The following is a 23031-nucleotide window of genomic DNA, read 5'->3' as shown; positions in this document are numbered from 1 at the left end:
TGCTGCATGGAGAACACTTTAATCCACAAGCACATACAGTCTTATCTTGGATTAGCACAGTGGGGTCCAGACCTGGAAAAAAAACTCCTACTCTACAATCTACCTGTTGACCTGACAGCACCACCCTCATTTCCTCTCTTGTCGAGGCTTTGAGCCTGAAGGAGTGTGGAGGTATTCCGAAGGCTTTGGCCCTGCACCGCGGCGTTGAATGGAGAAGGTGGAAGTGGCATCCGTAATCCCATAATGGCAAGTACATGATGTTGGGGGGAAACCATGTAATCCTCTTTTAGATGCAGCTATCATTGTCCTTACCCCGGCCACTTTCCCTACTAATCCCTGCACCTGGCCCCCCCTCATACTTCCCACACCCACCCACCCAAACACACAAGCACAACAACCCCCACCTGTGTGTACTGCAACCACCAGTACTTAACACACGAGTATACATTTTTACATTTTATCAACACATACACACTCACCCACAGACCGTCACCTACACGGTTCTGAATTGCATGTTGTCATCAGCCAGGACATTATCACTTACAATGTAGTAAATGATATCTGAATGATAAAATGTATGTTTAGATTTAGGGTGACAAAAAAGATGCACCTTTAATATCTTGGAAATACTGAAAAAATTGGCAACGGTGAATGACAAACCTGACAGATGGACGAGTGGAAGCTAATGCAACTAGAAACGCGAGAGGAGAGCACCTACACCAAGACAAACATCCAATCTCCATATGTTGAAAAAAGAGGGGGGGGGGAATTGTGGACCCACCTTTTTATCCCAACCTGCTCCAAAATGTAATGTCTTCTTCCTTTTAGCACCAAGTCCTGCAGTTTAATGGAAATCAGTTCAGTACTTTTTGAGTACTCCTGCTGGTGGACAGAGAAATAAACGATTAACAACAACAAGCAATGACTGTTGGAGGGAATCAGAGATACTGCAACGATGAAGGGTTGGCCTCTAGTATCATGCAGAAAGAAATGTTAATGTCTTTTTGTAAACTGAAACATGATAGTTTATTGTGCACTAATGTAAAGATACATAAAAATATCCCACTGTCATCCTGCTATTTTAGAATCTCCTTTCTATCATCACACCACCCTCCAAGTTGTGTTATTTTGATGTTGTATATTGGTGACACTTACCTCAGTCGATGATCTTGTCTCTGACAGATTGAAATCACAACATTAACACTATAGTTCTCTGATTTTGTTTGGCAGAATCTCAGACTGATCATGAAAGATATTTTCATTTGCCAGATGCATTAGAAAACGTTTCTTTTAGACTGTATTCACTTTCAATATGTGATTCATGTGGACCTAAAAGTAATAAGGAAGTTAAAGGAAATTGCCAGTGGTGATTATATGACATTTTCATTGATGTCACATTTTTTACAAAGAAGTTAAGTCTGTTTCTTTCTCACTAACACAGACGTGCACACCAACAGTCAAAGTTTTACAAAAGCACAATGTAAGCCACACACACACACACACACAGACACACACACACGAAAGGAGAAGGCCGTCTCTTGTTGACATAAAATATATAATCCTTCCCCTTTTCTGAAATATAGATTTTCAGGCACAAGTAAAGGACAGCAATCCTTGACCTAACCACTGAGCGCCTTGTTAAATCTGCTCATACTGTGCACTGCACACAGACACACACACACACTTTGAACAGGTGGAACCTAGTTGTTCAATATGACACTTCCTATATCGTGTAAGTGGCTGAAAGGATCTTAACTGATCAAGAGGGACACTGCTGTTCAAAGCATTACTGTAGTTTAAACCGAGAGGTCCACTTCAGAGCTTGGCAGTTTCATGGGGCACTATACACTACACTTGACCTCATGTAAAACCATTTCTTAATTCAAAAGATTAATAAAGGATTATATCTGTTAGAATTTGTTGTTAGAACATTTAATCAACTTGATTTAATTCAATAAGACCCATATTATTGATGGTCCTAGCTAGTTAGGAGGGTGTGATCCACTGAAAGAGGTGGATGCTGCTTGTTTTATATTGGTTTATTGTTTATTTATCAATAGGCTATAGACGTGGAACAACAAGAACAAATATAAATTTTGCCTTATCAATATATTTGTGGTATTTGATTTCCTAGTTTACATAATTCTGTGGTGCCTGTGCATATACGGATAAAGAAATTATATTTTACGCAAAATAATTGTGGATGGAAATTAAATACAATAAATCCGCACCCATTTCACTTTATTTTTGACTTTTTTAAATAGAATTAATTCAGATTATTCTTTTAAGAGAATACAATCTTAAAACTGGATGGTCTATCTGTGCATCCACCTTTTATTATCCCTCTAATAATCCTGTCCCCCTGTGTGTATCTGCCAGGGTACACTGACCACAGGCCACAGGATCACTGACCCCTCACCCCTGACCCCCTCAGCTGGTCAAACTCTAACCCTGGGACAGATGGATAACGGACTCCACGCTTTATCTCCTCCTGACCACACTCTCCTTCTCCCTGCCCTCATGATGGTCGTTCCTTTCACCTCTGCCTTTGCCCTTCCTCTCTCCTCTCCCTCATCTTCACCGCCCTGCTCCTGATTGCTTTAACTCTCAGATCCGCTCCTGTCACCACCTATGCACTGTGTGTTTTACCTTTACTCTTGTTTCCCCTCCTCCTCCTCCACTCCTCCCTCTATACTCTCATATTTTTCACCTCCCCACACACACACATTGTGTAATTAACCTTTTTCATTTCCCCCTCTCTATCCATCCTCACCCAGGGGCTTCTTTTCTGGGAGGTGTTTATCAGAACTGTTACACTTCCCTTAAGGCCAGATTTCATGAGATTATCAGAATATGACAAACACACAGAACCAATGTGACATTTACAATAAGCGATAAGCTCATAAGTCATATGAGGTTTAATAATGACTTCATATCGCTGATAAATATTCAATCACTCATTTCAAAATAAGACATGTGATTTGCAATAATCTGTGTTCTAATGGTAAAATGAAAAATAGGATTTCAGTCTTCAGTTGTGAACAAAACTGTACTTGCATGAACTCGGTCCTCCAATGATGACTAGCATAATGAAATCGATCAAAGATTAAATATTAATATATAGCATATAAATAGTTTATCGTTACCCAGTGTGTGTTGAGGGTTTATTTCACCAATAAAAATGTGCTGAGTTAAGTAATGGCTCTGCGTCTTAGTCATGGAGGCTTCATGCACATCCACCTGCAGCATCCAGAAAAGTCTATTTTAATTATTCTGTTTCAGAAGAATATTTTAGTAAAATCTTAATAGTCCACTGTTTTATTTCATCCTTATCCCCGTGTGTGTGTGTGTGTGTGGTAAAACATCATTATAAACATTTATGCAGCCCGGAGCCTCTCGTGCCAAAGGGGCTGACGCACGGGCGGATCGAACCTTTCGATTGATACTGAAACAATTTGCATACTGATTCTCTTTCAGCGCGCACGGATCCATAACAACGCCGGCCAGCCTATTCAAATGCGCCTGCATCGACCAAAGCACACGGACAGAAGCTCGGTACCGGAGCAGGGAAACGAGAGGCTTTATTTGCTGCGGGACGGATAATTTGCGGTTGCAGACGGAGACTCTGCATGCGGCGGCTGGAGGATGTTTACCTCGGTCAGGATTTGGGACTCGTGCGGCTCTGGAGAGAAGCTGGAAGCCGGAGGTCGAGAGAGAGAGGGTGGGACAAGAGGGGGAGACCACAGGGAGGAGACGCGCGGATGCGAGTGCGTCCTCTGCTTTTTTGCAAGTTGGAGTTAAAGAGTTGATGTAAATTGATGTTCCAGCTCTGCTTGTTGTTTTGTGCTCGGCTGCATGGGAGTGAGCTGTCAAAGATGCATGACAGAGTAGGATCCTGCGGTAAAGTCTCAGGAATACAGTGTGTGTGTGTGTGCGTTGTCGGTGCGTGTGGGTGCGGGCGTGTGTGTTGCGCAGAGGAAGAGGAGTTTAAATGCAGACATGTTGCACCCTGGCACCCTGTTGAGAGGAGGCACGGAGAAAAAGGAGTACATGTGGTCCAGGTCTGACGCACAGACTGCTCCCCTGCATCCTGATGCATCTGCGCACAAACTTACAGCAGCTGCCTCCTCTTCTGCACACTCACCACAGTCTGCATGGAGGAGAGTCTGCTTCGTGAAAGATCCCACTTCATTAAGTGTGGTTATAATATTTATAATGATATTAATGCATGGTCAATCCGCAGCGGGCCACGTAACGAATGGTTGATTGATTTTCTGCAGAATGCAACTCTGTGTATCTGTAGAGTCAAACTGTGGGGTTTTCATTTACTGGCTGCCTTGTAATAATTGATAGATACTGTAAAGGATCAACCATAGCTGCCTGCATGCATGTGCACACACACATACGCATGATAGGACTCAGACTGAGTTGTTTTGTTTAGTAAAAACTCTTAAAAAAAATAGCAACCTCCATGAAAATGCGTTCATCTGAAACAGTTTCTCTTATGAGAGGTGGGTCTGTACACGCACCAGAAAAATGATTATGCCAGAAAACATGTTGGAAAGCAGCCCCACCCTGGTGTGGCATCCATATAGAAAAATGTGAATCTAAGTAGAGCCATTGTTAAAATAATCCTCCCTTATAATTATTGTTATTATTATGTGATAAATTCGGGACGATAGTTATGTCTAAATCAGGAAATATTTCAACAGGAGGTTAATGATTTGCGTTCTGTATTGTTTGAGATGTAATGTCAAATGGTTTCTTTCCTCTATCGTGACTATGTAAATTGCCAACACGTCAAATATTTTTCACTTGCAATTTGATCAAATAAAAAGCCCACAAAGGGAAGCTGGAAACTATGAATATGTCAAATTATACAGAAATTAAGGCGGAGAAAAACATCAAACTAGAGATTGTTTATGGCGCTTTTTTAATCCTCTTTAATTCTATTACTGCTCATTGAGCCACACGCAGTCTGTTGGCGTAAGAAGTCACGTTGGATTTGAACATGCACATTTGGAGCAGCGTGCACGGTGCGCGGGGCTGCAGGGTTTGGCTATCGTTAACATGGTTTTGTTGTCATAATTGGAGTCTCACCAAAGTTGCATGGAGTAATTGGGCGGCATATGGACACCTTAATGTAAAGTGATGCCTTGTTAATCTCACATGAGCGCACGAATCAGAGCAAGTGACGCGGAATAACACAGAAGGGGCGAAGAGGCAGTTGATCTACCCCTGAGCAAGGCAGCAGGTCCGCGGTCTGCTGCTCGGCCATGATGGCATTTTTTTTATTAATTAATTGGGGGAGAAATAAAAAGTAAATTCCTTACTGAACATGGAGGGGAGGGGGAATTAAAATAGTTTTATTAGTGTGGAGATCTGAGGATTTACTTGCTCGTGTGCGGTGAGGATATCAACTCATGGTTTTACTTAGAAAACGTCTTAAATGCTCAAATGCGGGATTATGAGACGCTTAAAAAGGAGATGATCCCTCTTCATCTCTGTAATTTTAGTTTATCATCTCCGAACTGGTTTTTATTTTAGTTGATGCCTCTTTTTTTCTAGCCACTTTTTTATCCCTCAGAATAAAGTAAATACACATAAAACTACAAATTGTTACAATTATGATACCGTTATTCTTGTTGTAAGTATACTTATATTTGAGAAAAAAATATATCTAATTTAAATCATATATTTATTTAAAAAAATAAAGATTATGAGATATATAAGTGCTTATACGTTTAAAATGCCACACACAGACTCGTATAAAATCCGTATATTTTCATGTTGTTTATTCTAACGAATCAAAGGCCTGAGTTCCTCTAAGAATTATAATTGTATTCAGTATCGATTGGCGCGGTGTGGTGCGTTTTCAAGGCCTATACTTCAAATATGCTGTAAAGGCCATGCAACCGCCAACACTACAATTCACTTCTTCTTTATTTATTTTAGAAAAGAGCGCAGGGAGGAATCATTTCATATGTGTTTCCAGATATTTGTATATAAACATATCTGTATTTCTCCGTAATGTCGTTTACTTGTGCTTAAATCATACAATAAATCCGCATCTGGAGTTTAAAAGGTGGACCAGTATTTTAGTTAGCTGCAGCAAAGGGACAAAATCAAGAGCAATGCCGTTCATTTCCAAAAGGCTGATTCGGTTTCCACGTGCATGCGCCCTTATATAATGCGGCCTTAAATGACCATATATATTTATATGTATGCATGGGCCGAACTGAAGTAACCTCATTTATAAAAGTCGAGTTTCACCAGGTGCCTCTTAGCAAAAGGCAGATTCCTAAACAAGCTGTAATTGTCGTTTTGAGCATCTATAAGGCTTACAACGCTGTGTCACTTTGCAGAGCAGCAGAAATATTGATCCTCACCTCTCTCTCTCTCTCTCTCTCTCTCTCTCTCTCTCTCTCTCTCTCTCTCTCTCTCTCTCTCTTCTATCTCTCTCTCTCTCGCCCCTCATTAATATTCGGTGTGAGACCTGCATAAGTGGCTAATTGACACGGTCCCTTCAGGTGCCCATCGCCCGCATGATCCTCACTTTGCTCTGGTGTATAGTTTGTTATTATTATACGGCTGAATATGGAAATGAATAGCTCATCTTTTTTGTTCCCAAACTCTTCATATCCATATCACCACATGTATGGATCCGTGCGTCACTACGTCTCCTTCGCGCTAATTGATCTGAAATTTCTCGTGAAATATATCCTGCGTGCAGAAGTGCTCAGGAAGCCGTGTCACTTTTATACTCTCTCTGCAAAAGCAAATGTCACCGCGGCTCGCAGGGCCCGTGCAGGCCTGTATCTGGGCATGCACAATGGCCATGGAGAGCCAATATACACACACACACACACACACACACACACACACACACACACACACACACACACACACACACACACAGCTCAGGTCGTGCAGACATGGCAGCAGCATATCGATCCGCATGAGAATGTGTAGATGAGGTTTGCAGCCATGTGAGGCCAAACCTTGGCTTTTCATATTTCTCTCTTTCGTACATCTTGTGTGTGTGTGTGCAACTAAATAAAAAATTATAAACTGGACTACAATGCAAAAATATAAGTTTTATCATAAAGAGTTATTGTATTATATAGAATAAAATGCACCCATATAGCTTGATTGTAAAATCATAAATATTTTTGGTTGAATTCTGATTAAAGTGTCGTGATAAGTAGCCTATAATAACCTTGTTTGAAAATGATAATATGTCATTTTACTGGCAGTGTTTTTGTTTCCCTGTTGTCAGCCCTATTGGCTGCATCTAAAGTCCATTATGTCCACAGCACTCCACGGTTGGTCGGCCACACTTCGAGGAATTAGGGTCCCTTTGTCTCGACACACGTCACACACACGCCGTTGACATTGACTTCACATCAGAGACAGTTTAACTTCTTCTCCTCTTCTTCTTTTTTTCTTTTCTTTTTATTTAACTCGTTCAACCGAGCGTTGGCTCTATTGTGGGGGGCCCTGACAGATGCGGGGGCCCAATAGCAGGTCCGGGACAGGGAAAAGTCTGAAAGGTTAATCTGTCCCCCCGCAGATGTTGGCTTTGGGAGTCTTGAAGCGTCACCTTTGACATGTCCCTCATTCAGCGGGGGGTCCAGCAGGACACTGACCGCTGCAAGCTGTCACCTCGGCCGGCGAGGACGCCCTGCGCCACCGCTCTATTAGGATAAACGGCCCCTGACGACATGTCAGTGTAGGAGCCCACTTTTATCAGGCGTTTGAGTTTGATCCTGCATAATGCACCACAGCAACATGTTATACTGAGTGTCAGCATGTCATTTCCTGCAGGGCCTTGGCTTGTTTTAACAGAGATGCACGTGAATTTGTAAAATGTGTAAATTCTTCTCGACAAAAATAAAATTGAATTGATTCAATCATGTGTTTGCATATTTCTTTTATTTTGGGGCTATTGGTTCAAAGGTTTACACTTCAGGATTAAAATGTGCATGAGTCCATCTACAAATAGGACACACACACACACACACACACACACACACACACACACACACACACACACACACACACAACACACACACACACACACACATGCTGGGCTTGGTTCGTTAAGCCTAATGGTTGAACAAAAGACACATCTGCTCATCTTTTTCTATCAAAAGAGAAGGTACTACAGTCCTCTCTCGTTTGGTTAAACCGCCACCACATACTTGGCAGGGGCGTGGTGTGTGTGTGTGTGTGTGTGTATGTGTAGGTGTGTGTTTGTGTGTGCGTGTGTATGTGTGTGTGTGTGTGTGTGTGTGTGTGCACATGACTTGATTAACTTGATTAAATCTTTGTTGAAGTTCATGTAAACTCTGTTTTTCTTCTACAATGAGAGAAACTGAGCGTGTTTTCATTGGAGGTTTTGAATCTCGAGCAGACTTCAGAAAATCAACTCCAAATGAACCCGGAAGTTGACTTCATTTGCACTTAATCATTTAAGGAGGACTGAGAGTTAACGCCTCATTAATGGATTTAACATTTTCTAAATAACAAATAGCAGTTAAGCCTTTGGTGGATGGTTCAGTTCATTTCAATGGGTTTATCATGTGAGGATTATATTAGGGATGTTTGTACTTAGCATGTTTTTCGCATGTCAGGGAAGGCTACAGGCGGCTGAATATGGGTTATTGAGGTGGGCAGCTTTTAGCAGGTGGTTTGATACCTCCCTTCCTTAATAAGGTAGCTGACGTCAGAGCAAGGGGCGGTGTGTGTGTGTGTTGGAGAGAGAGAGAGGGGGAGAGAGAGAGCACTGGAGGAGATGTGTGTCTTCAGTGCGCATGTGCAGACAGTGGTCTGTGCTGCGGTGGAAGAGGGCTGAAGACTAGAGAGATGGCGCGGCACCCGATCGGAGCGCAAGGACTGCTGGTTAGCGGTGGGGGGGCTTGAAATATAAAGAGAGTCAGAAAAAAAAATTAAAAATATATATTTATGTATATACCAGAAAAACGGGGGGATTCTGAAGAGGAGTTTCCATTTTGCAGAAGAGTACCAGAGGTAGGAGAATAATCCAAAACCACTGGAGGAACTGAGAGAAGCAGAGGCTGCTGCTGCTGCTGCGGCTGCAAAAACACAAGAAAAGCAACAAAAGAAGATTGAACTTTCCTGGACGGGAGGACTTCTGGGCACCAGCTCCCTGCGGTAGGTCAGATAGATGGTTCGTCCACAGCGCTGCCCGGATCATGAACGCACAGCTGTCGATGGAGAATATTGGCGACATGCACGGAGTGAGCCATGAGTCCGTGAACGGTCACGGGGACCTGCATTCCCGTCCGAACCCCCGGGCTCTGGGCCACCGCGCAATGGGCATGGCGACCCTCCTGGACAGCGGAGACTATCACCACGGCCACCCCGGACACCTGCACCCGGCCATCAGCATGTGCGAAGCCCCCCATGGCATGAGTGCGAGCAGCACTTACACCACCCTAACCCCCCTGCAGCCCTTACCCCCCATCTCCACGGTGTCGGACAAGTTTCCACCCCATCATCACCACCACCACCACCACCATCCCCATCATCCGCACCCGCACCCCCACCAGAGGATCCCCGGGAACGTCAGCGGCAGCTTCACGCTGATGCGAGAGGACCGGAGTCTGGCTCCTATGAACAGTCTGTATCCCGCATATCATCACAAGGATCCCTGTATGGGCCAGAGCTTGTCCCCGCTGTCTGGTTCCGGTCTGGCCAGCATACACACGTCCCAGGCCGGCATCCCCCCCTACGCGCATCCCGGTGCCGCCATGCCCGGTGAGAAGATGCTCACCCCCAGCGGGTTTGAGGCTCACCACCCGGCCATGCTCGGCAGACACACGGAGCAGCACATGAGCTCCTCGGCGGGCATGGTGCAAATCAATGGCCTCCACCACCACCCGCACGCCCACCTTGGCGCGCAGGGGCACGGCCAGGGGCTGGGGAACGGCCGGGAGCAGGCCTCCGGGCCCGGGCAGCAAGGGGGTGGAGGAGGTGGCGTTAATGGGGGGCAGATGGAGGAGGTGAATACCAAAGAAGTGGCGCAGAGGATCACCACGGAGCTGAAGCGCTACAGCATCCCTCAGGCCATCTTCGCCCAGCGGGTCCTCTGCAGGTCCCAGGGGACCCTGTCCGACCTGCTGAGAAACCCCAAACCCTGGTCCAAGCTCAAGTCCGGCAGGGAGACCTTCCGCCGCATGTGGAAGTGGCTGCAGGAGCCTGAGTTCCAACGCATGAGTGCGCTCAGGCTCGCAGGTGAGCGAAGCCTCGGTAAAGTCCCCTTTTTGCTTTCTTTTTTCTGAATGTGTTGATGAGAAAAAACAGACGCTAAATAAGCATGGAGGAGGATCACTGGCCCTGAATGCTACCTTATTGAAAATGGGGTCAGGTGGGCTGGGAACCAAAGGTCATCTTGCAGTTCTTACCACAAAGCTTGTACAGCATTCCAAGCGTAAACAATAATTAGGGAAGCATTCAGGACCAACTCACCTCCAGGCTTATATTTTATTTATTCAAATGTCTTATAGCGAAATATCTCCACCAACTGTCTACAGACATTGAATTTGTATACAAGATGCTGGAAGTCAAATGTTCAAGGAACCGGGCCGTGCGTCAGTGTTTGGTGAAGCCCTGGTTATTTGAATGATCCATGGACTCCAAATTAAAGATAGTAGAGTGGGGATCTTCCTGGAGCGGGTTTAACAATTTGTGAAGTCGCCAAAGCTGAAAAAAAAGTGCATCACTAAGGTGACCTGATATCAATATACATCGCTTTTCTGTTTCTACACTGATTCTCCTCATGTCATTTCACCTCAAAATATCGACCGACCGAGTGCGTGCGTAAGATGATCCTGTGTCCAGAAATCGTTAGGAATGTGTTTATTTTGGTGAAGATGCGACTGATCAGCGTTTTTCTGGTGTTGAGTCCTGGTGTAAACAGACAGAGCCAAAAGCGTGTGTTTGTGCGCGTGTACTGGAGAGTCTGTGTTAAACTAAAGTTAAATGTGAAGCTGGAGTCATTGTTTACATGGTGAATGGGTCCGTCTCTCACTTTGGAAAAAAAAAACCCATTGGACTTGATTGCAGAATAGAAAAGAAAAGAATAGAAAAGAATAGGATAAAAACTGACACTGTCTTGACTGAGGTTTCTCAAATGAACTGATAATGCTTAATTCATTTGTACCTGAGGTGGGCACGACTCAAGTAGGGCGCGCAATAAAGGCCCCAAATCGTCCGTGCGCGTTCACAGACACCCAATGCATGTTTATAACGCGAATAGGCCTGATCGATGACCTGTACTGTATCTTCTGGCTTTTTGAAAAGTGAGGCTGCGGCTGCATGCGTTGTGTCTGCGTGCGTGCTCGTAGACTATAATCGCAATTGATTCTTTTTTCAGTTTTCCCATCTGCTGTGTGTGCGTGTGTGTGCGCGCGTGTGTGTGTGAGTGAGTGACTTTTTGCAAATGATTAAACCTCATTTAACTTTTGAAAGTTGGGTGTCATCGTTGGATCATTAGCGTGATCAGCCTATATTAAAACACAAATCAGACCATGCAGCAGCCTACTAATTATACTGGTGATGTTTTATTTTTGTTTGTTTTAAGGAAGATATATCGATTCTCGCAATATGGGGAAAATAAATGTCTCGGGGTCTGTGCTGATTAATTATATATTTTCACATTTTCTTACGCATGTTCTTATCCTCAACTTTTTTATAAAAACAAAATTCCTGAATAAAAATGGAAAATCCTGTCTTTCTGAAAAAACAAACAATAAATGTGAAATTTATAAAAATGTAAAAAGTAAAAATTTCACAGTTAAAAAAATACTAAATTAATTCGAAGTGAATAGAGTGAGCGCCATTATATTGATCCGTTCGTTCCGGTGAACTAGATGTGATCGTGTGCTGAAGTAGATGTGATACACTTATTGATTTTAGGCTTCTGAAATTAATCTTGGACCTATTCTGCTTTTCCCACGAATTCAATTACCCACCTGAATTTGCCTGAGTAGAATAGAATAGAATAGAATAGAATAGAATACCTACCTGCTTATAATAAATTAGGATACAAGCTTTAGAATGTGTGGTGGGTTCTGGTCTTTCAGATGAATATTCGCAGCATGTTCAGCACAGAGGTCTGTTTGTTGTTCTGTGAGATGATGAAACGCAGGACTATCGTCACACTGTGTCAGTGTAGGTCCAGTGTGTGTGTGTGTGTGTGTGTGTGTGTGTGTGTGTGTGTGTGTGTGTGTGTGTGTGTGTGTGTGTGTGTGTGTGTGTGTGCAGTCTGTTTGAGTGTGTGGAGTTATCTGTGTGTTTGTAATGATTAGCTGGGAGCAGCAGCTGTGTGTGTGTGTGTGTGTGTGTGTGTGTGTGTGTGTGTGTGTGTGTGTGTGTGTGTGTGTGTGTGTGTGTGATTAACCTGATAACGAGGCCGTTGTTATTCCTGGGAAAAGCAGCCTCTCTGCCCGGGTCTCCTGTGCCGGGGCCCGGTCGCTCTGTGGCTGCTCCTCCTGTCTGAGTGGCCTTCACTCGGGCTGATTTATAGCAGCCCCTCGCACGAGGAGCTCCAGCTCTCTGTTAATATTTACCAGCGCTGGAGACACCGGGCTGCTCACACTCACAATTAGACGCAAGTTTATGGTCGTGCGCACAGGCCGCTGCACTGTACCTTAGCACACATGTGAGAGAGGGCGTGTTAAAAGAAGAGGAGTGGGTTCAGCAAAAAAAAAAGTTTTAATTTATTTGATTTAGCATAATAATTTATGTTGATATTAAACTTCCCTTAATAAAGCTACCTTTGGATTTTAATGGCACATAACATCCAACCCACGTGAAGTTGAATGAGACACATTATGAAACTACGAATATACACAAATCCCATATTTAATATAGAATACGTAAATTTTATTTGCTTAGAAAATATATTTAGCTTTCTTTTCTCCAAATTCTGTTCAAAGTTAAAAATTGATTTTCTCTATATTCAATCGTTTTCTTTTTTACATCAATGTGTTTTGAGGTGAATCATAATTAAATATTATTTAATATATTAGTCAAATTTATCCGTACTGCCTTTAACTGGCTTTGTGGTCAGAATATGGTGTTCAGCGTTTTCCTCCGTGATGGGCCTGGCTCCAGCAGCTCACGTCTGCCCCCTCCTGGTCACTGCTCACGGGTGAACCTCAGTGTGGATGTGCTGCAGAGAAAAAACGAAACAATGACGACAATGAATTAGCTGAAGGGAGGTTTGGTTTTTATCTTTCAAACGGACCCACGGCTCCTTCTTTCCAGCATTAGATATATATTTTTATATATACATGCAGTTTATTTGACCACAGATGTAGTTTATTTCAGAGGCGCACCGCTGCTTTCAGCACCGTGGACAGCGCTCGTTGTTCCCGGGCTGACAGGCTCGTCTGCTCTGGGACTTGAGCTGCTCCGAGGTCCTAAACGAAACACGGAAAACTTAAATTCAGCCATTATTTCCCAGGCATCCTATGGTTTGCTCAATGAAAAAGTGTCTTGGAATAGAAGTAACACTGCCTTCGCTGCTGCATGATTCTTTTAGGTTGAGTCTTCTAAGATATAGGAAGAACTGTTATCAGCACATAAGGTCTTAAAGAGTCTCTTTCAGGGCTGTCTCCACCATGACAGTGTCAGAGTATGAAATGTGTATATATTAGTCCTGTGATGAGAGTTCAATTGTTTTTCATACTGCAAACAGTGTAGTCAAACCAGTCAGGAGGACATATTAGACAAACCAGCTATTGCATTTTTGTTTATTCATTTGTTTGTCTGTGTAATTGTTCATTTATCATTGGGACACAGAGATGTAGTAGAGGCATATTGTTATCACTCAGAATTAATTCTATATAGTCCTAGTAAAAAAAAAATGAGTGAGACAGAATATAAAAACTATGTATTTCACTTAAAAATGTCAAAATATGTTTCTATTTGGTTCAATTAATACTGGAGTATTGTGGCCATGAAAAAAACACTGGAAGAAATCTTGTTTTGCATTTACAGATTAGAGTTCAGATGTTGTTATTGACTTTTAATAACCATAGAATAGAATTAAAACTAGATTTATAGGGTTAGATGATATGGAGAAGAACCTCTGTCCATGCAGGGTTGAGGTGTGATGGAGAGAAGTTTCTCACTCCAGTTTTCTGTCATAATTATTGTTTTTACACAAGTATATTCTGCTCTCACTCACAAACCCTCTCTTGTTCTGTCTCTGTGTGTCTCTGTCGTGAATCCTCCACAGCGTGTAAGCGTAAGGAACAGGACCACGGCCGGAGCGAGCGAGGAAACATGTCCAAGAAGCCCCGGCTGGTGTTCACAGATGTGCAGCGGCGGACGCTTCACGCCATCTTCAAGGAGAACAAGCGTCCATCCAAAGAGCTGCAGCTCACCATCGCCCAGCAGCTGGGCCTGGAGCTGACCACGGTCAGCAACTTCTTTATGAATGCACGCCGACGGAGCCTAGATAAGTGGGTGGACGACGGCTCCGGTCACCCTGGTCCCAACTCCTGCATCAAAGCCTGAAGACGGACTGATCTGACCAACTCATGGACTGACTTAACTTCGGTGGAAAAGCTTTAAAACTTAAGAGAAACAAAGAGAAACTTAAAAAAAAAGACCTTGAAGCAACGTTTTGCCCTTAAACCTGTACTATATCGATATTTATAGTATCCAAAGATGAAAAAACAAACCAAAGACTTGTTTGACCTGCTTTAAAATGTTTGTTTCAGCAACACATTTATGTGTAACATACTGCAAAAAGACTATAATTTTACCCCCCCCCACCTTCACACACTCTCACTGTCACTGGTCTCTAGCTTTACTACAGCCCTCCTTACCTCCCCACCCCAGTATCAATCTATCATTCACCATCCTTATCTCTAATCTGATTGGTTGGTTTTAATGACGGGTCCCTAAATGGAGGTTTAATCAGCCTATTGACAGTGTGATCTGCAGCTGTCCACAGCCTTGAAAAACAGCCAGAATGTGGAGCTCTGGTGGGATTGGCCAATCAACGATAAAGAAAATAATCCTGCAGGAGCGACCGGATTGTTGTGCAACCTCATTCGGATGGATGGCGGTGGACTGTCTGTCTTATCTGTCTGTCTGTCCAGCTGTCTGTCTCTCTATCAAGCATTCCAGACAGACATGGGGAAGCCCACATGTAGACTGCTAACCCAGAACCCCCCCCAAAAAACTAAACCAAAAAACCCCCAACCTCAACCCACATGGTAGTGCTTTCTTCCAACATGCTGAAGCGTTTGAATAATTTAAAAGTGAGAAACCAAAGCCTTCTACACCCTGACGCCTCTCCTGCAACTTAGAAATAAAAACCACTGAAAATGCTACAAAGTAATTTGACCAAAGAGTGTATTTTCTAGCGGATAATATTTTTACCTCATTCCCTCCCTTACCTCCTTAAAACAGACTGTTAGTTATAGAAGAGGAGAATGTTTCTGTTCATGGTCCATTCACTATTTTGAGCTATACTGGAAATAACACATTATAACATAACCCTGAAAGTTAACTAAAGACGTTTGCCTTATAGATGCCTTTTTGAATCAAACTGAAAGTGAAATGCTGTTTGTGAAGATGGATCATTGCAGATATAACCTTTCCTGTAAGTTTCTACAGGTCTGGTTTTTAACGTTCAAAGCCGCAAACAAAGACAAATCCACTCTAGGGTGTTTTCTCCTCACTGCTGGCTCTACGTGTGGTCTTGACACTGTGAGGTAGACAGATGGCCTCTGATGCCTTTTTTTTCCTTCTGAGGACAAACTGTGTCACCACTCTGATAACAAGCGTTCAGCGTAGCTCCGTCATCCCTCGCGCACCTCATACGTATTTGATTTTTATCTCCTCATCAGAGATGTTGGGGCGGAGGGGATGATATCAATGATCGAATCAATTCCAGGTGCTTACACAGCAATGTCAGCTCGTCACCTGAATACGAAAAGCCCCCCCCCCCCTGTTGCCAATTCCCAGCGCTCCCCTCTCCCCTCCCCGTCCTGCCACCGTTCTCCTGGTAAGCTATGCATTTCAGCACTAGGGGGAAAGCACTACACAGGGCTGGCTCAGGGCAAGCACAGCATTTAGATATATTAAGCTGGCCCATTGCCATCGTCCTCCTCATGGCCAGGGTTAGCAGCTCTACATCCATCAGAGACAAGTGCTTAAGGAGAGGCGAGAGAGAGCTGCTTCATCGTCTCCGAGAGAAAAACCAAAAAACAGAGAAAAGACGACAAAAGACAACAAAAAAGAACGTGTCTAGACCTGCTGATGTTTTATAGTGTGAACCAAAGATGCTACCTCACTCAAGTTCCATACGTGATTTCTATCACTTTGATGATACCAAAGATAACCAAAGATTTTTTCTCATTGCACGGCCTCTACGAGTGGTGTGTTAAAAAGATGTTGTGTGTCTCCCCCTCCCTCCCCCATCTCCTGTCTTTTCCCTCTATGCTCCTTTCTTCTCTCTCTCTCTCCCCCGCCTCCCACCTGCACTCAACCCATGCACCCCTGCTCTGCGTGCTCTTGCTTCATCTGTGCTCTGATTACAGCTTCATAGATGGTAATGCTGATGTAGCTATAGGCAGATGTGCTGATCCGACCATAGATACACACACACGACCGGCCAGGCAGGTGCCTGCGGGGTACAGAGAAATTTGCTACAGAAAAACTTCAACCACTTTGTTGGCAGAAAAGACAGTTGTTATGTAAAAGCTGGCATTGTGGCAACACCAGTAAATATATATTTAGGCTGGTTCATCAGTAATTTCAGGATGGGAATTTGATGGTACCCCGCTCAAGTGCCATATTTTTGGAGCTTTATTTCCACTCGGCCTCAGCCTGTGAGTTTGTATCTATAAGACTGATCCAACAGACAGGTCGGACATCTTCACAAGACAGTAGGCAGACAAGTTGACATAGCCATGGGCAGAATCGTTGAATCAACTATAGGCAGACATGTTCCTGAAAGTAGAAGCAGTCGTGTTGCAATCTTTCTAAAACTCCCAGGACGAGTGCCTTGCTTGAACCAAAGTGTTAAACCGCTGTTGACCTCTCACCTTTGACTCTGTGAATACCTCAGCCTGTAGAAAGGCCACTACTAAAGAAACAAGGAAAAGGTTTTTCTTCTTCTTTTTTTAAATCACACCGTGGTGCTTTCGCCAGCGCAACCATGCAATGAAAACATACCAAAGGAATTTCTGTTGTCCACTTCTACAGATGAAACCAAAGGTCTTTGTTTCTTCTCTTCCCCCTCCGACCTCCTCTTTTCCTTCCATCCCTCCTCTCCCCCAGCCTTCCTCGTCTCTCTGCTGTGTGTAGGAAGGTCCAGCACTCTGGCCGTGCATGTCTTTACCAATGTCTCTGAATACCTCATAGTAATAATTCCTTTGAGTTCTGCATTGAGACGTCTATCTGTGAGTACGGCAGAACTCCACTCGTGTGGTAATTGTTATTGTTACTTCAAAAAGCTGTATGATTATCTATTTTGTAGTTTTGGTTTTGTTTTTTGGCAGAAGTGCTCTGTTTCAAGTCACGGAGGACAAGTTTCAGGGTTGATGTATGAAACTTATGGGATGGAGGGAGAAGCGTATTTTTTATCAGACATTGTTTTATGCCAATATTATGATGGTAGACTATTGCTTTTACAGGGTAAAACCAACTGCTGTGATATTGTGTTCATATTTTTCCCTTTTGTCTACTTCTGTGCTGTGATTTTAATTTAATTGCATTTTTGTATCGTTTTAACCACTGCTTTAATTTATGCATTTGTAGAAACTCTAGATTTGTATATAGTAGGTTTTTTGGAAAAAAACGAAAACAAAGAAACAAAAAAGACAGTTTTATGTTACAGCCTTATCGCCCAAGCTTAGATATGACAAAGGAGTAGTTTGTATTTTTCTTCAGCTAAATCCTAGCCGGCATTTCAATGTGTGTTTTAAACACTGCCAGAAACCCAGACGGTTGATTTGCCAACGTAGACAAAGTCATACAGGAGCTACTTTGTTGAACAGCTGGCAAAAAGCAGTGTGTATGTGTATATGTGTTTTTTCTATTCTTTTGACTTTTTAAAAAAAATACTGTTATTTTATTGGTATTACTGCACATCCAAAGATTTTTAAAACAAACCAAAAATTTGAAAAAAAAAACATGTATAATGTTGAAAAGCACTGGCATTTGTGAGGTAGACTTGTTGAGTTTTGATTTGCCATTCGCACGGGTATAGAATATAGAAGGCGTAGGGCTGTGTAGACAAGCTTACTCTACCATGTGGGGAATCTCCTGTTCAATGTACAATCTGAAGCATCTGAAACGAGGGCTGCAAGTCCTGCTCACTTTGCTGTCTCATGCACAGAGTGAGGTGGAGTAGAGGGTGGGCAGCCGGTCTGCCAGGGGCCGTGCCGCGGAGCTGGGTCTGTTTTTATTGCCGTGGCACCGCCGCCTCGCTCCATCTAGTATCTGTTCTTTTGGTACGTACTCGTGTAATGACTATGAGCAAAGTCTAATAAAACTGCAAAAGAACCTTACCAAGGAATCAGTGTGTGAGTGTGTACAGGGACGATTAACTGGATCACTCATCTTCTCTCTGTGGATGAGTGTGTGTGTGTGTGTGTCCCAGTACTACAGGTATGCAAGTTGTGAGTGTACTTCTTTACAGTGTGTTTGTCTGTTGTTAAATCTGTTTCAACTGCATATATAACGTGTTTTGTGTTAGCATGTGTGGGGCTGACTGGTGCTGATATCACAACAGTAAAACTGGTCGTCAGAGGCCCCACTGTTGGTGCTGTTTCCTGTCTGTCACGTTCAGACACCACTTAGTCTCTGAGGATATCAACAAAATGTCTATGACACATTACACAGGCATGGTATCCAGTCATTGTGTCACAGAATGAATTTAATGAAGAATGAGTGATGTGTTGTGGACCTATGTTTCCCCCATTTTTTTATTTTATTTTCCTTTATCTATTTTGTCCATAAGGAGTTCCCATATGATGGGTAGCTTAGCTACAAGTCTCATAACAATACTGCAGCGCCCAAGACAATCATCTGGATCTCTTACGCTGGGGAACTGGTTTCTCACCCACAGAGGGGTGTCCTCCAGCTATTCACTCACAAAGATGCTTGAAGGGTTTTGATAAACAAGCATATTTGTCGTCACAGCCATTTAGGAATAGATTTCAGTAGTGGTTCATCTTGCACTTGCATTTCAAAATGAAAACTCATTGCTCTCGTCAGCCTTGTGCCCTTGTCCAACTCTAAACTTTCTGTTGACCTCCTTCGCGACTCACAATGCTTCTTCAGTTTTCAGTATGTGTGTGTGTGTATGTGTGTGTGTGCGTGTGTGTGCGTGCATGTGTGTGTGTGCATGCGTGAGTGCCAGAGGGGCAATACTGCCGCTGTTTCTCTCAAATGTATAACTCCATGTCACATGACTTATTTTGTCATTGCTGTTTCCCGAGCTTTGCTACTGCTTTCTCAGTGCCGTGCAATATCATCTGTTGTGATTGCTAAGCAAATGAAAAAAGAAAGAAAATTTGAGAAGCAAGTGATGATGTCATCCAGCTTTTTTCAGTGTTCAAATGTTTCAACATTTCTGTAGTCACAAAAAAGTAGAAAATAAACAGTTGGTATTTCCAGCTTCTGAAGCCCGACTCTTGTTATTATTACTATAATGGTGTGTGTGTGTGTGTGTGTGTGTGTGTGTGTGTGTGTGTGTGTGTGTGTGTGTGTGTGTGTGTGTGTGTGCCCGTGTGCCTGTGTGTGTGCCCGTGTGTCCGTGTGTTAAATGGGTCACAGTGAACTGAATAAGCAGTAAAGTAAAGGCACTGCAGTGTGCCAGACAGTTGAAGGATGACTTGTCCATTTATAAATGTACTGTCCCTGAGTGAGAAGTCAAACAACAGTGACCCAGGGGACGCCCAGTACCTGGCAACGTGTCCTCACCGCTTTACCCCAGGTGCACTCATGTTTGTACAACATTTGTCTACTGCCCTGTCCTCTTCTTTTGTTAATTCTACTGCATGAATGGACAAAGGGATGGATGGATGGTGGACGGACGGATGGATGGATGGAAGATAGATAGATAGATAGATAGATAGATAGATAGATAGATAGATAGATAGATAGATAGATAGATAGATAGATAGATAGATAGATAGATAGATTTTTACGAGATACACTTTCGGTTTGCTGCATTATTTGTGTTCTGCCACTAGATGGTGCTATGACATGGGTCTTTCAAAACACAAGGATTCCTTTGTTTTGTACTTGGCAATATTTTTTCACATTAGATATACCAGGTTTCATGTCCGTATATCCTGATTACCCAGACGTTGTTGTTACTTATGACTAATTAAGTAATTTAAATAAGCATTACTAAATTATAAACCATTAACAAACTCATTAGTTAGAGATTAGTCCTCTTTTGCTGCCTTCAATGACAATCAATTGAATGGAAGATTTTTAAATGACTTCTATCGAAACTGGTAATGTTTTTTGGTCAGAATGTTTGTGACCTTTAAAAATATATGAAGTAAATAAAGATAAAGACAAATGAAGATACATTTCGAATTGATTTTAGTTTTTTCTCCATCCCAACTGTGTCTACACATTTTCCAGGTTATTGCTGCAAATAACTGGGCTAGAGAGACAATCTGAAGTTTGTAAATGACTTCCATCATGAAGAAGTCACAAATCAGTCAGAAAAATACATCATGCATAATTCAAAGATATATTTTCTGACATATCTCTGCACCCTTTGGGACTGGATAAACGACCTACAGTTCATATAGATGGAAAAAATATTCGGGATCATATGGTTGGATTGACGCCTTCCTGACATCACGATGAAGTCAGAAAATGACGTAATATAGTAATGATGCCATCAGGAATCCTCTTTAGTGGACATTTATTTCCCATGCATCTCCTTTTACTCTTTTGAGCTGCTTAATCAATCCCTGCTGTATTGTAAAGAGGATATCCTGGGCTTTCCAGTGGAGTGTTGTGCAATAGGCTGAGAGGCTGAGAACTCAGTCTTTCCGTCCAATTGGCCGGCAGAGGAGCAAACACATTTTATTGAAAGTGGAGAGGGAATTCAAATGTAGGCTATTGTTTTTTTTTACTATGATAATTATAAATCCTTTTGTTTATTTAAATGTGAGAGATATATTGAGGTTCTAAAAGTAGTTAAATAATGTATTTTAAGCTAATAATTTGTGAACGTCAATTATAGTGCAGACTAAGACCATCTAAATGTATTTAATGACTCTACATTGTTGTAGGAGACAGAACTGAAGCAGAGAGGATTCTTTATTTGAACTTTAAAACTATACACATTAATAACAGCAGTTTACACTGCAGGAGTGATATTTGTACATTATTAGCAAGAGTGGCAGAGAACATTTTGCACATATTTATGAACTTTTTATTGAACATTTATATATATATAAAATATCTACACAACCGGTTAAAACTGCAGCACCCTGTACACTGCTGCTTTCAAAATAAAGCCTTTATTATGTGGTTTGCTATAAGCTGGTTTTGTGATGTGCAGGTCCTCAGACTGGCTGATGAGGCTTCATTTATCTTATCACAGAGTATTTGAACCACAGCATTAAACAGCTGTTGGTTTTGAGATTAACTTTGTAAACTTTGCTCTCTTGCCAAACAAAGGCCCACAATCGCCTGGTAGATGTTTGTATTCTGATGGACTTTATGACTCTAGATTCTCTATCACTTGTTTCTGGTATAAGAGGCAAAGGATAACCGGATTTACAATTCAATAGGGTTTTGAATATGGACTATATAAATAGTCTTCAATAACTAAATAATTTCAAGAATCTTATTCTACATTTGAGTTTTTTTACGTCGGCAATTCAAAACACAACAATAATAGTGATAATGATTTTAAATCAAACTCAAGCACACTGTGAATAATCTATCTGTGTGCAGCGAACAATAGTAACGCACAAAGTGCAGCTGTCGGACAGATTTGTGAAGCAGATTCTCGTGTCCTCATTTTGGCCTTTGCCTTTGTTCCAAGAGGTTTCAGCAGAGAAGAGATTAAAACAAAGAGTGCTCCCTCTGTCCCTTTTTATTTGTACCAAAATGACAATGGACCGCCGCCTGCAGTTATGAGAGCATGTGAGCAGAAACACTATTAGATATATAGCTGCGCTATGTCATTTCTGCAGCATTTATTTGTAATGTTGAATGGAAATCTTCAATGATTGGCCAACGGTGTGTGTGAAGGTTCATGGATATTTAGGATTTGTGTTCATAATTTAATGTTTTACCACATCTTACAGTTTGTGCAGCATCGCCTTGGGTTGGTTTATGAATTCCTTACTCTTTATTCTTTATCTTCATCATTATTATTATTATTTTGTTGTTGTTCTTGTTTAGGTTGTTGTTGATCAGGTTTTTGTTTTTGATTAAACGTTTGGTGTTAATCATGAGGAGCCCTAGCTTTGAACAGTTCAGGTTTCACTGCAGAAAATTGTCTATGCTGTTGTATTTTCCTGCCATGACAAGTTTTAATTAATAAACCATTGAACCATAGGATTGTTTTTTTTACATATAGCCCACAGCTTCTTTTTCTCTTACAATACTCAATAAGCACAGTATGAACGACATGCTGAATTACTGAAGCTGCCTTTTGTTTAATAAGGGGGGAAAAAGTAGTTGGTATTCTCTAAATAAGATGAGCAAAACGTTTATCTAAATAAAAAATTAAATAAAGCCATAGTCAGTACTTGGTGCATTGGCCAGAAAGTTAAGTGTGGCTTCATAAATCTCTGGGCCACTCGGGGCTTTGTGCTGTAAAGTAGAGCAGCGCTGACACGCGCACACGCACACGCACGAGCTTTGGCTTCAGACGGGCCAGAACAAAATGTTCACCACGGAAAAGAACGAACGCTCACGTTCGCACGTGAGCTTGCACCGAACTCCACTGACCAATGAGGGTCGCTCGTCTCTTTTGTTTGTCCCGGTTCG

The 23031-nt window shown here is 42.4% G+C and overlaps 1 protein-coding gene across 1 annotated transcript; it reads left to right on the top strand.

The window, feature by feature from the left end:
- The first annotated feature begins 9154 nt into the window (after positions 1 to 9154).
- Positions 9155 to 16456, top strand: onecut1 (one cut homeobox 1). The gene is made up of 2 exons (XM_035158512.1): positions 9155 to 10260; positions 14273 to 16456. Exons 1-2 carry the CDS (start codon positions 9219 to 9221, stop codon positions 14551 to 14553), a joined length of 1323 nt encoding a protein of 440 aa, XP_035014403.1. The 5' UTR covers positions 9155 to 9218; the 3' UTR covers positions 14554 to 16456.
- Positions 16457 to 23031: the final 6575 nt, after the last annotated feature.

Source organism: Hippoglossus stenolepis, chromosome 1 (assembly GCF_022539355.2).
Source record: "Hippoglossus stenolepis isolate QCI-W04-F060 chromosome 1, HSTE1.2, whole genome shotgun sequence".
NCBI classification, from domain to species: Eukaryota; Metazoa; Chordata; class Actinopteri; order Pleuronectiformes; family Pleuronectidae; genus Hippoglossus; species Hippoglossus stenolepis.
The sequence above is the reverse complement of the archived record's forward strand: the minus strand, read 5'-3'. Positions and strand labels throughout refer to the sequence as shown.